Genomic DNA, 15,679 nt, shown 5'->3' on the forward strand with positions numbered 1-15,679 from the left:
TGTAAAACTCGCTCAAATCCTTACACTTGCCCATTTTTCCTGCTTCTAACACATCAATATATCCCACCCACTAACAGGTGCCATGATGAGGAGATAATCAGTGTTTTTCACTTAACCTGTCAGTGCTCATAATGTTATGCCTGATTGGTGTATACATTAAACTACATTTAAACTACAAAAATTATTCAACAATAATTATTTGCTATATACTTATTCAACAAGTTGAACCTTTAATATTGTGGAATTTAATTTGTCTTAGGATTAAAACATGATGGAATGGTTCTTGCTAAGAACAAGATACAGTTATGCCTAATTCAATAATAATCATTTAATAATCCCTTAAGTAAGTGTTTAGTTCAAATGATGCATAACACCAAAGAATGAATAATAAATAGCCAATCAGTCGTCTGTGAAGGGTCTAAAAGTCTGAAAATTAATTTGTGTTTAAATTGTGTTGTGAGAGCCATTTAAACTGATTTAATGAATATTTAGTCATATTCATCCATATATCAAGCCATTCATTATTCATGTTCACAAGCCTTTTTATATTAATCTGGATTTGGGTGTGAAGCCACCGCAAAATAAAGTTAAAGTTATTCCTTTGCAAGTTTTAACTTAAATAAGCATCATGGTAAAGTGAATCAAAATAAAATATGCTAGATTCAGTCTAAACGTGTGATAACATGTGGTTTAAGCAAATTGTTAGTAATTACTTTGAGCATTTGCTCCAAATCCTACTGCCTTTTTCCACAAAGACTCCTTTCAGAACCAGTATTAACTGTGTTATCTGACTCAGACGACACTAAATACAGGTCTAAACAGGATCATATGGATCTTGTGATCTTGCAGAGAGTGTCTGGGAGGTGTGCTCTTTATTACAATTGTCATTACATTTGCTGTGTGAGCTGTATGTTACTTTTTGTTACAAAATAGTTGGCAGTGATGTGTAGAAGGGAATATAAGAATGAGACTTTCTGGGAGTCTGAGGTCAAAGTTATAATGAGTTACTTTTGGCAAATCTGCCAGCACTTTTAGTCAGGAAATGTGATCACAGTTCTGAAGATACTGAAGACACATTTGAGATATAGCCCATCTGAACCTTATACACTGTTACATGGTGCAACACAACATTAATATATATTAGATAGATAAATGCCACCCCCTTGATGTGAAAAAGGAGTATTACAACTGGGTGAAATATATGACCAGTTTGCACTACCTGCTACATAAATTAGATTTATTATACAGCAAAGATGCAAACCATCAAAAAAGTCAGTAAGCAAAGCGTATACAGTATGTAACTTAAATGCAATCTTTATCTCCGAGGTTTATTTGCAATATTTAGCATTCAAGATCAATATGCCATTTAGGAAGTGTGCCAAAAAATCAGATTAATTGTACTATTTTAATAAGACCAGTTCATTGTCGGCAGGGACACTAACACAGTATTTATGATCCATTAAGGAAGGGTTTTATTTTATGCGAGTGTTGTATAATAAAAGGTGCTAAAAACTGATAGCTCACTGTGCACTGCATAAACAATTCAACAGCACATGACATTGTCCTATAAGTTACTTACAAATAATTGGTAGTAAATTAAAGGGTAATGAAACAGAAAATTGTGTCCGTATTGTCTACAGTGCCTCGCATAAGTATTCACCCTTTTTTACACATGTTGGGGTGCTGCATACTGGAACTGGACTTAATTGGGATTATATGTCATGAATCTATACAACAACAAAAAAATAGCCCACACTGTTTGCAAAATTATTTATGTATAAAACTTTTAATGTAGTCATGATTTCATGTGTATTTGCTCCATTCTTTTGATTCTGCCACCAGAAGTTGTGTAATTAGTTGAATGAATCCCACTGCTGTGCAATTATGTCATATGATCTCGATATACATACATACATACATTCCTGGAGTTTCTATGTTATAGCTAATATAGATAAAAACAAAATTCTGGAAAAGGATCAATTAGGCTTTGATTCTAAAAAAAAAAAAAAAAAATCCAAATTTTAAACATTATGGAAATAATTGTTTTTTAAATATATCACTTAAAAATGGAAAGAATATGGTACAAAAATTATTCTGTCTACAGGGGACTAATCAGTAAATCAGTAATATTTATGGAAGACAGAAGGGCAGAGGGTTAATCTATGAGTTTTATACCAGTTGGGCTGAATATCTTTACAATCACAAGTTTAACTGCTGCACTCACATAAATTCTGAACAGAAGGAGATCAGTAAGAATGTCAGACCCTTTGCTTCAGAAAACCATTAAAGAAAAACAGAAATACTAGAAAAATTTCACTAGCCACTTATTTAACAAGTCCAATGATGGCATGCTATTTTTTGCACTTAAAAATATATTCAGAAGCAGCTTAAAAAAAAACCCTCTATGCAGTCAGCACCCCGAGCACAGGATCAAACCAGCAACCCTGTCTATGTGAGGTAGCAATGCTAGCCGCTGTTCCATCATGCCAGGTACCCAAATAACTTTAGTATAAATAATAAAATGTATTACATGGCTGATGCCAGGTCACATTAGTTATTTTAATGCATCCACTTTTATTCCATCACCTTAAATTCACAAGTTTAATAATGAAGCTCTAGTGTCACAGTACAAATCCTGAAGAAACAGTGCAGTTCTGTAAAAGCAAACAGCATAATCCTTAACCTAAGCAAGCTTTGCAGTGTACACAATTAAATAGACACAAATGTAACACAACTCAGTTCAAACTGAAGCAACTTCAGCCAAGTACAGTACATCTTGGCCTTTAAATTTTCTCTTAATTCTGTATTACATAATTAAATACACATTTGTTATTTTGTTTTGTTTTTAAGGGAAATACACTGATGTGACCTCTACCACCTTGGAAAACAAAAAACTTCTGGACTTCACATCAAGGTTCTCTTAACTGACGTCATTAATGCATTGGTTAACATTAACAAACTTTAAACTTCAGCTCTAATAAACCATAGGTAATGTCAACTGAGGTTGTCATTTTTTTTGAAAATTTGGAGCATTTCAGTTTTAAAGTTTTTATTTAAAAATCAATATGGGTGCAAGTGATTACGAAAATTTTCAAAGAAGATAATGATATGTGTATCTGGTAAGATGCAACACAACATTAGGCACACAAACCACAAATCTGACCAAAAGTCACACCAGAGAGGGACATTTAATTTTATATTTTATATATATATATATGTATTTATATTATAAGAGAAGCCTTTCTGGTGTCAGTAATTGCTGAGAGGTCTGATGTGTGTGTCTCCAGGTCAGTCAGTGTTGTCTTGTAACTCACACTGTGTCATGAAATCCTGATTCAGCATTGCACTGAGAGCAGCACACCACATAAAAACCACAATCTCGAGTTCAAATCTCCGCTGAGTTGTAATTACTTCTGCCTCCTCAGCAATTGCACCTCATCCTGCAAACAGCGATCATTTTAATAACCAGACTGATAACTAATTATTTGTATTGCAGACTCATAGAAAAAAAAAACATTTCCTCAGGAGTCTGTTCAATGGTAAATGGTTCTACAAGAACCCAATAAGAACTAGTCTGGATTAAACAGATATGTAATCTATATAAATTTAAACAGAAATTCTGAAAATATTCATAATATATATTAAATGTATGTATTATTTTCAGTATTACTTAAAATTGAAAACAATTTATTCTTGACAAAAATGCAAAGGTTGAGGATGTTTTGGGTTACATTTGTTATAAAATATTATCACTCCTGATAAGATGTTTCCGATTGTAATGTTAAGCAATTAGTTCATTCATACAACATATGTACATTTTTAACAAAACAAAAAATAAATACTTTTATTACCATATAATAAGAGAACAATCCTGAGGGAACATAAATGTGTCCTAATTTTTTTCAAAATTGTACAATTATTTTGATCTACAATATTTTGACTTTACTCACCTGTAATTTCATCCGTTTGCTCCTTTCATCATTTAGCTCGTCTTTAATCTCTTTCATGTCTGTCCTGTTTTAAAGATAACAGAGTTTTATATTTTGCTTATGACCTACATACTGCACTGTGGTGTTAAAATACTAATATCTGGTTGTTACTTTTGCTAGTATATCGGTGTTACTTACTCATGTCGGGTTTTGAAAAGTTCCATTTCCATGCGCAGTTCTTTCAGTTCAGCTAGAACCTGCTCCAGTGATGGTAACTCTGATGGTTTTGTCTCTGTCTGAGTGGGTTTCTCAGGTGCTAAAGTAGTGGAAGCCTTGTTGTTTGATGGTACATTATTTCCTGTGGCCTGCAAGACATATTTTTTAATTTGTTATTGTAATTATATTAGAATTTGTTATCATTAGGGCTAGCAACAATCTAAAAGTGTGATTATATAGCCTTGTAAATAAATCTGAAATAGTAAAATGTGGCATAATTAATGACCTTGAATGTATTAGGTGTCTAGTAATATATTCAAAACGAGGTGAGATTATCAGAGAAAACTAGAGAAATCACTATTTCTTTTATTATGTTTCTATTATCCTAACCAAATAAATGAATACTTGCCTAGCTTTTATAACAAAAACTGGGCTGGGATGCAATATAACAGTCAGGGTCTGTTATAACAGTCTATCTGTGTTTTGATATTCTGATTTTTGTTCTTGTCTTGCTATCTGTTTTTAATTTTTTTTACTTGCCCCACTATTGTTGTTGACTGATTATCTGGCCTTGATTGATTGTTCCAGTTTATATCTTTTCCCACAAATATTTGTCAGTTTCTTAGGTGCAACTCTACACTGCGATTATATCAAATTCTGCCTCCTGTTCATGATAAGAACATATCCAACCTATGGCAAAAGTGCTGTCTTTTTTCATAACAAATATGACAGATGAGGTAATCAACTCTAATGATAGTAAATGAATCTCTCTGGAAGCCTCTACACACACAACCATTTCACACTAGTAATATTTTGGCTTGTGCTTAGAGTAAAATACACTGATGCAATGTTTTTTAAGGTAAATACAAAATGAATTCAGTAGAAATCTTCACCTAAAAATGTTTTCAAAAAACTGGGAAGAGGTCCCCAATGGTAGGAAAATACAGCCTAATTGATCATAATATGCTTTTTGTTTGGTAGATTATCATATCTTATGCATATTCCCCACATAGCAGATGGGTCTGGGCCAGACCTGGCATTAAGCTGGCACTGCTGGCTGAGTTCTGGCATGGCAAGTGGTATGTCAACCAGATGCGGACCAGGTCTGGCAGTGGTGGCACTGTTTATATGATGGCATGCCAGATGTGGCCCGGTTATGGTTTGCCAGAGGTGGGCCAGACGTGGGCCACCAAAGGGCCATCATCCTTTGTGGTATGTGGGCCGAGTGTAAGTGCATCATGTGGGCCAGATCTGGGCCAGACCTATTTTGCTATCTGGGTCATAATCATTTTGTATTCAGGCAAAAAAATAAATTTCCAGTTGTGGATGAAATTTCAGATTTCAGACCTTGGGATGAAATGGAAGCTTTGTATCAGCTCCATCTGTTTCTGTTGATGCTTGGTTGGCGTCACTGGATGCCTTTGGAGAAAAATAAGGGATTAATCACATTTTCACAAGCTTTACAATAATATTTGAATACATAATATTTGAACTCAATACTGCTTCAATATTGCTGTGTTTAAAGAGGCTCCTATTGTATTGTGCAGACCTAACATATACTTAACACCCACCTAATACATGGCAGCTGCTGGTTAAATCAGATTTACAAACTTTACAACCACATATGTATATAATATCTCAGATAGAGATCATGTGAGTCTCAAATGCAAAAGTTAAGTGTACAAGTGTATTAGTACACAGAACAAACATTTTGTTAGATACAATGAACTATATTTTGAAATATGTTTTATACCATTAACCTTTTGTAACACACTTCTGGTGCTGTAGAGAGTCAGTATTCAGTCACTCACTGTGCCTATTATAGTACCCCCCCCCACACACACACACTCTTGCTGTATAACTCTAATGATGTTGTCTATTCTTCAAAGCAAAATGAATAGTGTCTAAGTCTTGAGATATCTCACTAATGAGAATCTCTGATGCATGTAGGAACACATGGACAAGCCAAAATATAAACATCATCTGATTCTGATACTGATTATTTAATTAAGGCAAGTAATCTCTCTTAATGGTATTTTGAATGTGATTAACAAATGTGAAATTGGCTTTTCTGACTGTTCTGAATGCTGTACTAAACATTTACAGGAAACAAACTCCAAATGACTCTAACAGTTTTCCTGTTCTCTAAGGGCAAAGATCACTAAATGTTAGCACTATCCTTAGAACAATGTGTGCTGAACTGATCTGTTTTACTGACCCTAACACACCTGCTTAATCCAGGAAAAAAATAATCATTAGTTATTAAAGAAAATATCACAGGCAATGGAGGCCCTGGAATAAGAATAAATATTTGTAAAATTTAGTGACAGCAAATGTCCCTTTAAATGTTTACAGGAAACTTACAGGTGTGTGTGTTGGTGGTCTCCTCTGTGGAGGTTTGACCCTGTTGGCTGTTGGATGGTTGAGTTTAGCAGAAGACACATCAACTCCATCAAACTGGTCTGAATCTTTAGGCTTACAATCTGCGGCTTTTGGTGAGACAGGAGGCTGGTCATCACTTGGCCTATAAAAGAAACGTGCAGTTGGAAATTACCCACATGCTATGACCCACCTACATAGTGTATACTGTATATTAGTAATGTATGTATACACAAAGTGGTGAAAGTGGAAACACCAGAAAACCAGAAAAATTAACATAAAAGCAGAGGACTTTTCTTTGCATGAAGTAAGGTGTGTGGTTTCTGGCTGTGCCATTAATTTTTTGTGCTGACTTGCAGTGTGGAATAAATGTCATGCTCAAACAACTCTGCCAATTTTGAACAACAGCAATTTTTATGTTGTGTTCTTTGCTTATATCACAGTGCTGTTGAATTCTAGACCCTGACTGGTCAGAAGGAGTTTATGAACTTTATTCAAATCACAGGTTTATGTGAATGCACTCATTCTGATATGCTATTGCTTCTATAGTAACAACTCATTCACAGGGACTTTTATTACAGATGAGCTACATGTTCTAATGATAATAATACATGAATAAAAAAAAGTGTTATTTAACAAAGAAAATCATTCATGTTTCATTGATTTTAAGAAGCTTGCTGCAAGAATAGGTTCTTTGAATGTTTATGGAAGGAGTCAAAAGTTTCAGACATTTGTAACTGTTGCTAAGTTTTTCGCCACTGGAGAATCCTCAAGACAGAAGACCTTGTGTGTTCCTGTTAACTTATGTTAAATATGTTCAGCTGTTATAATTATTTTTATTTTACAAATTGTAAATTTACGTTCAGCAACTGAGGCACTGGATTATTCTGAAAAATCTGGGGGTTACTTGATCCCAAAAACATTATTGTTATTATATCGGTAGTGAAATGTGCTATTAATGTTTGTTTTAAATCACATTGTTTGAAATTTCGTTTGGATTATTGGATTTCTTCCCCTATTCTTTTCCCAAATTTGGTAACCTTGGTCAATATTCCCACCCACCGACCTACATCTTTCATATCATATGAAAAATACTAACTGGGGAGAATGAATGCAAACATGTATTTCTTCCAGGAAATGTAAAACCACAGCTACAGTTTTCTGTTTTAGGACAGGAAACAAGCTGCTTATACTTATTTGCATCTAGTTTATAAAAACTAAAGTACAAGAGAGAAAATCTAAGGTAATATAACATATTAATAAAGTTTGTTAAATATGTTAACTTACTTGGATGTAAGTTTCTGTGGTTTGTCTTTAATGGGAGGTGGTGGGGTTTTGAAAAGACTAGGCAGCTTTATTTTTCCAGGAATATCACTTCTGAGATCTTTGGCTTCTGACTTCTCATCTGCACACAGAAATAAATAACATGATTGCTTTTCTAAGTGAAATGAAAGCAACAGATCTTTTGCCAGAAGACAGTCTCATGGATATTATATTTCAGACTCTTTTGCTTACTTAGGCTGAAGCTGTGCACCGATAGATAGCTATTTATCTACATTTTATGTGTATCTGAACTAAATTTATGTACATGAATACATCCATTTGGATACAATTATCTAAAAGCTTAATGGGCAATAAATGAGTGAATATGGCAGGTTTAAACTTTATAGTCACTGATTGCTTTAAATAGAATTATAAAAATACGCATAAAGGTCTTCCAAGCCAAGGTCTCTTACCTTTGGTTTCTGTCTTTGTGTTTGCTTCAGTGTTGATTCTATCCATTCCTGGTGCTTGATTTACTATCATAACAAAAGTGAGATGTTAGCATGAAAAATGTTGCATGATTGCATGATTAAGCATCAACCCCATAGATAGTTGTATATATTGTCAAAAGAGCCTTCTTAAGGTAACATGAGGTAATTAACCTGAGGTAAGTGCAAGAGGTCTCCAAATAGCAATAATAATAGTGTCATAACTGACTGAGGAAGTGGCTGATGTGTTATTACCATAACTAATTATTGCATGACTACAAAAAAGCTGATAAGAAATGTCCAGAGAGGGGCTACTCACATCTAGAAGTTTAAATAGATGATTTGATAGAAGATTTAGTTTAAGTAAATAGCCTGGGAAATGTCTAACTGTGAAATTATTAGTTTAATGAAAGCCTGTATAGAGTTAATGGATTCTCTGTTCAGTTGTATTCAATATTTTCATTCATCTAGCAATGCCTCATGAAGCTGTAAAAAGTACTTCAATTCATTTGTCAAAGATAATTCTTTGATTTTTTTTAATGAATATGTTACCCAAGTGCCATTAATTATATTACTGTTCTAGTACTTTGTCTTGTATATGTATATATATATATATATATATATATATATATATATATATATATATATATATATATATAGTAACAGAAATATGTCTGTATACTGTGTTTAAGAATAAGCTCCATAATCAGTTCGGATTAGTTTGGACTGATGAATAATTTCAACTAGTTCCCCTCTACAGCTTACCTGTGATAAATGATAAATGTTATAGTATATGAATCACCCCATTTCTTTTTAGTTCTACATAAATATAAAAGGTGCTTAATAGCCATGCGCAAGTTATAGTTCATCATATTGAAGAATGTAGACAAATAACAAGTCATTCTAGACCAAAGTTACATCCTGAGCTCACACATACATTTAGGTTAAATATGGAAAATAAGTGTATAATGTCATGAAAGAATTTCCCACATTCACTTTTTCTTAACAAGTCAGGTTAGATAGACTTAGAAGCACAGTGCGCATTCACTCACATCCATTTCTGTACTGTGAAATCTTAAACAAGTAACAGTAAAATAGTAAGACCTAGGCATTGAAATAATAATAGAGAAGTAATATACAGCAAGTTAGATTGTACATACCCTCTCAAAGAAATCAGTCTTAATTCCAGCATCTGCCCTGACACTCTAAACATAAAAATGCCTGCACATGCTTTTCTTCTCCTGTATACTCAGATAATATGACCTCACACAGGCCTACAACTTCCTGTCAAACTGTCGTAAGCTATCCTGTGGGCCTCTTTATACTGCTTTAGCAAAGATTCAGATTTTCTTTAGAGAAAAAAAAAGGGGAATAGCTTTAAGATTTAAAACACAGGTTAATATATACAAATATTATAAATGTATGTATAAATAATTTTTTACAATAGAACAGTAGAAGTAGAAATACAACATCAGAAGTCACAGGTGTTCTTAGCACGTTTTGTAAGCTTATCTGCGTTAAATAAAGAACCACTTCCTGTACATGTTGTGTCAGCTATCGATGAGCATTTCACATCCTTTTTTCGGACTGCCAGTGCAAAACAGTTTCTCAGGTGTCGAGAAATATTAAGTTACACTAAATATTGTCTTGTGTTTTAAAGGGTGCAGAACTGATATTTATGCTGAACATGTTATTGTAAATAGCATTTGTGTGCCAAAAAGGCATCTATTTAAAAAAAAAAAAAGACATATCTGCTCCAGAGTGTGATTACAGAGCATATTTAACATTGTGTACAAGATTGAACTAAAGATAATACTAGTCACTGCATCATAACAGGGTGTTTAATCATTTTCAAAAACTTTTCAAAATCCTTTAGGTCATTTTAATGCTTTACAGAATAGAAATTAACAGAAGCAAAAAAAAGAAGGTTGTTTTCCAAAGCTAATATTTACAGTATAAATTGGAAGTCTATATAGCTTCAAATAAAGCTTAAATAATTACATAACAAATGTGTGAGTGATTATGAGAGTTGATCAAGTTTAAGATGTTGTTTATGTACTTCCGTATATTTTAGATTGTCTTAAATTTACGCAGCAACTGAGTTTACACTTACATTGTAATAAGCTGTACAGTATCTATACAGTATGTATATTATAATACTTAATATTGTCATAACTGACACTGAGTAAAATCTAATTTTCACAAGCTGCATAATGAATAAAGCAAGAACCTCAAAACGAAGACACTTGATATCTTTTCTAAACATGTTTTTCACAATATTTTCCCTCATTGTAAGCATGTCATAGACAATTAAAGTTTATACACTATATATCAGAAAATGGCATCCAACATTCAATCCAGAAGGAAATATGTTTCTTGACACACAGCTCAACATGACTCACTTCTACATAAGATCACTTCTCCATTACTAAAAGTGCCACCAGAGCAGCTATTTAAAAGTGTTGTAGTTGTCTTACCTGAACGCTTTAACGTGCCACGTCTCAGTGGTGGTTGGCTTTTTTCCTAACAAGGGAAATACAACAAAATGGATTTAGAGTCTCTTTTGGTTTAATGCTTTTTCCATAATGGAAATATTTTGTTACTGACTTCCGCTTTCCTTATAACAGATGTCTCTGATTCATTCCCAATAAACAAGTTTAAAATAACAGGAAAAATTGCAATCACAGAAAGTCCACAGTAAAGTTAACTGTGGGAAAACAAACCAGTGGCATGCTATCTTTTACTTACCATTAAAATATAAACTATAAATGAACTGGTCTAAAAACTGAACTAATCAACAAACTCTGGTAAAAGTCTATAAATAACATAGATAGACTCCCGTTCTCCCACACAGTGATAGTGTGAGAACTTTTCCACCCACTCACTTGGAGAGCCTCCATCGGGATTATCATGACAAAGTTGTCAGGGAAAAAGCCCCTTCGTCCGTTCAGTTCTCCTTCCCACCATCCCTCATCCTCAGAGACCTTCAGGATAGAAATAAAAAGCAGTCAGACACACTTACTCTGAAAATAAGGAAGCACAAATGAATGAAGAATTCATGTTGACTGCCTAATTAATCCCTTACATAATAGTCCTTTTTTGAAATGAAATGCCTTCTTGGAATTCATTGGAAGAAGAAGGAAGTGAGGGAGGAAGTGAGACAGGGAGTTAAACAACAGGCCAATGCTATCAGTTAAACTCAGGCGACAGACCTTGTTGATGATGGCGACAATTTCTCCCTTCTTTAGATCTAGTTCATCCTCAGCACTGGCCGTGTAGTCGAACATAACTTGGCAACATTCTTTTACTGAAAGACAACACAAACAGGAATGTCTAGTATGTCTAGCTGGTCAACATTGTGACGTTACACTAAAATAAATGCTGCAAATATTTGGCTTATGACTAGTTAATAGTAGAAGCAGAGTAAATGGTGGCAGACGTAATGCATCACATAATGAACCGGACAGAAATAAAGCATCATTGTAAAGCAGTGATTCATAACAAATCCATTCTAAATGTGATGGTGCGATGGTTCAAGCTAACACCCCAATGGTATGCAGTAATTTAGGGAAATCCCAGGAGTCACCACCCAATGATTTTCAAAACACATCTATGCTCATTTTACCATACAGCTACATTTTCATGCTTTAATCATTAAGTCATCAGAACAGGCCCAACAGGCTTATCTCAAAAACTAGCTACTTACTGTTAAACGCATCTACTTACCATTTGTCTTTTTACGTATGCTTGCTTTCTGTTGTTGTACTCCCTGTAAAGAAACAGACAGTTTAAATAAACTTATTTCAGTACATGTACCACAGTTTCATCTGGATAATGTTATAGTGTGCTGTACCTCTTTCATGAAGATGGCCTCAGAGAGTTTAGTTCTGCTCTTCACATCTGCATATCATTAAAAATGGTTTAGGGAGACACACTTTCAATTTCTTTATTAGTTAAAATTGAAATATATAACAAATTCTCGCATACTGCATATAATGTCAAAAACTATAACCAAACCTTTCGGACAGACAAAAATTTCTTTTGCAAAGTTTGAAGGAAAAGCTCCTATTTTTCCAGCTTTTTTCCCCATCCACCATCCATCTTCAATCTATGAGCAGATTCACAGGAAAGCCATTAAAAATGCTAGGATTTAGAAGACTTTACAAACTCAAATGGTTAATCTTTATGTAATAATATTACTCAACTATACCAGCGAAATCTAAACATCTACAGATTCTAATAGTGCTAGAGTGGTTAATGTTGTCCCTGGTTCAATACTGTGTTAAGGTTACTGAGTTTCACATGCTCTCCCTGTGGGTTTCCTATTGGGTTGTCCAGGTTCCTTCCACCTCATGAAAACAGTCTTACTTGTTAGTGGCAGGGGAATCAGTAGATGCTATAGTACACTGGTGCTAGGGGTGTGTGTGTGTTTGGTGTCCTAGACTGTCATCTTATCTCGAATGAATGCCTGCTTCATGTGTGTGATGCTTCAGAATCACAATAACCCAGACATGATAAAAGTGTAATTAAAGATTGAAAAATGAAAGACTACAGATGCTAATCTGAAGAGCAGTTATTTAGTGACTTGATTATATGCATACACATTGCTAATTTATGTTATAGATAGACTGCAAGAAAAATAATAATAATAAAATAGTCAACTAAAGAATTATGAATAATCCTCTGCTATAGAACATTGCTAAAGATGATCTTTGTGAAAAAGCATGCTGCACACTACCTCTCTGATGATCTCTATGACCTCCCCAACAACTAGCTCGAGCTCATCTTGATGATGTGGTGTGTAGTTATAAGTCACTTCGCATTTCCTGCACTGCTCCTTCATCATCTTTGCTGGAATGATAAATAACCAGAGAAATTATTACCAGCTAGAGAAAATGTAACGCTCTTGTCAAGCAAATAGAAATACTGTACTGCTTGTCATGTGACATTTTGATGCTTTCTGTATAGAACTGTTTGTGTAAAATGTAGCACTTATGCTGCTGTTGTGATAGGATGTGGTCTAAGTGAAACCTTGGTTCTGCTGATGCTCTCAGGGCATACAGTTTTTGACCTACTAAACGCTTAAATGGCTTCTTGGGGCTATATAGGAAAAGATACTGTAAAAAGTACATACGCTGTCTTATGCTTCGTGGCTCCCTCTTACTGTCTCCTTTTAAGTTAACAGGCACCTCCTGTATTGGCAGAAATTGGAAGTTAGCAAGGAAGAACCCAAAAAAGGTCAAAGACACTTAAAGAAAATATCAGACCTGGACAAAGTTAGCAGGGAAGATGCCTCTCTTTCCCCGAAGTTCTCCTTCCAACCAGCCCTCCTCACTGGACGGTGTCACATTCTTCACCACATCACCCGCACGCACTGTTATCTCATCCCCCATTGTTCCCTCAAAGTCTAACAAAACCAGTACCTCTGACATACACAGGGACATAGAGATTTCACCATCAGTATAACAATGGGGATTCAAAGAATATAATTTTGCATGTTGCTAAAGTTCATTTTATTGCCATGATCAGTACTGATGCCTTGCCACAATTGCTGCTGTGTTAAAAATGATGTAGTCTTTTTTTTCTGCCTAGTTAATGCACCAGTGAATATGTTAAAGCTAGTAAAAACATGTGCTTTTCACACGGCTGAGATCCAGTGTATTAAATAATGTTAACTTAGTATGCATTCAGCCAAATCAAATGGTTAACTGTCTCAGACAAGTAGCTGCTTCGTTTGCACAGTAATGTGTTTCAACAGGCCAGAAGGTATGTGGTATGTGGCATGAAAATCCAGGTGGAGTTTCACTCTGAACGTGACTGTGCTAGCTGTAGCATTTACTGAATAGACTTTTTATCCATGTAAATCAATTTTCCTAGACAGCATGTACCTTATCTGTTGCCATTTTATTAAGAGGTGAATTATGGAGAGGTGAAAGTCAGGAAGAAGTTAGGACGAAATCAACTCATCTCATCACAGTACTATTGTGTGTTCTACCTCCTCATGACAAAACTAAACAGTTTTCAATTAGAAGTAATATACTCAGAAATAAATTCCAAATCAAGGGCAGGTTATCTTTACAAAGGTTTTAGACTGAAATGTTCTGAGTATTAGGTTTGTAAGTAGGTTTTTGCCAGAACAGCTAAAGATCCTGAATCCTGATACCATAATATTATGATACTAAATCCTTGTGTTGCAAAATAACAATGAGGAAAAAATATGACATTAAAGTTCCGTACGACTTTATAAACTAATGCTTTTATTTCAAATGCTAATGATATGCCCAAGGCAGTTGTTACAGCTGTACAAAAGTTAACAATATACATTATTTATTCATTGGTTGTTATTTATAGTTCAATTATTTTCCCAAAACTGACAATCAAGCAAATCTGAAAACTGTAATCAAGTGTAATGACCTAAATTACCATAACTCAGGAAATGACCTTTCCTGAATACAGAAACAGATCAAAAACCTTTCATTACATTCCCAAGAAATTAATGCTTATATCAATTTTAATTCCTAAAACCTCTGTAACAATCTAAAAATCATCAGAAAATCTGTTCCTTAGCCATACCACTCTATTCAAACACAAATAGAAGCTGATTTTAAAAAATTCCACCTATAAAAGTGCAGTGACTTACCCATTGCACCGAATGTTGTGGTCAGTCCTCTCGTTTAGTGTCAATATACTCTGGAACTGACAGAACTCTGTGTGTTGTCAGATTGCTAGTGCCAATAGCACAAGATACACAAACACAGCAAAGGCAACCTTGGTTCTTCGTTCTTTAGTCAAATATTAACTCTAAGGCAGTCTTCTTAGCCAGTCATGACAAGCTAGAAGACGTGATTGTGTATGTGTATATGGGAGAGAGAGAGAGAGAGAGAGAAAGAGAGAGAGAGAGAGATTAAGGAAGAGAAACAAACAGGTGAAACAGGTTTCTGTTGGAATGAGTGTATGAAGTACATATAGCAAGAGCTAAGAAGCAACAGGAGTTGACGGAAGACACATTGAGTCATTCTGTGTTTTTGACAAATGGACATGTAGGTCTATGTCATTGCCACCCTCAGTATTTACTGCATGTTATTACAATGCAGTCCTTGATTTGCTGAACTGAATCAAAGAGCTGACAATTTAATTCAGTGAAACACACCAAAAAAAACAAATAAATGAAAATTTAAAACTAAAAAATTCTAAAATAATAATAATAATAATAATAATAATAATAATAATAATAATAATAAAAATTGGCATTTAAAACACCTTGTAGAAATAAATAAAACAACATAAAACAACACCAATTTACTCAAGGTGCAATAGAAACTAAAAGATTGTGGTAGATGTAGATGTAATTGTGTAACATATAATGTATCTTTCTATTATGCATTGTGACTGCCTCTCAGATAC

General features: G+C 34.3%; 1 protein-coding gene across 1 annotated transcript; it reads right to left on the minus strand.

Moving 5' to 3' along the window:
• Positions 1-2,554: 2,554 nt before the first annotated feature.
• Positions 2,555-15,144, minus strand: sh3d21 (SH3 domain containing 21). The gene is made up of 17 exons (XM_058403103.1): positions 14,916-15,144; positions 13,543-13,700; positions 13,410-13,467; positions 13,014-13,126; positions 12,293-12,383; positions 12,129-12,175; positions 12,002-12,044; positions 11,488-11,582; positions 11,161-11,259; positions 10,753-10,798; positions 8,261-8,323; positions 7,812-7,929; positions 6,510-6,669; positions 5,493-5,564; positions 4,128-4,294; positions 3,951-4,014; positions 2,555-3,440 (listed from the first exon to the last, which is right to left on the minus strand). The coding sequence occupies exons 1-17, from the start codon at positions 14,917-14,919 to the stop codon at positions 3,408-3,410; spliced, it is 1,431 nt and encodes a 476-aa protein (XP_058259086.1). The 5' UTR covers positions 14,920-15,144; the 3' UTR covers positions 2,555-3,407.
• Positions 15,145-15,679: the final 535 nt, after the last annotated feature.

The sequence above is a fragment of the Hemibagrus wyckioides genome, linkage group LG01 (genome assembly GCF_019097595.1).
Source record: "Hemibagrus wyckioides isolate EC202008001 linkage group LG01, SWU_Hwy_1.0, whole genome shotgun sequence".
NCBI lineage: Eukaryota > Metazoa > Chordata > Actinopteri > Siluriformes > Bagridae > Hemibagrus > Hemibagrus wyckioides.

Coding starts and splice junctions, on each gene's coding strand:
- sh3d21 (XM_058403103.1), bottom strand. Junction 13,127..13,409: donor GCCACGAAGCATAAGACAGC/GTATGTACTTTT, acceptor TTATCATTCCAG/CAAAGATGATGAAGGAGCAG. Junction 11,583..12,001: donor CATACGTAAAAAGACAAATG/GTAAGTAGATGC, acceptor GTTGTCTTTCAG/TAAAAGAATGTTGCCAAGTT.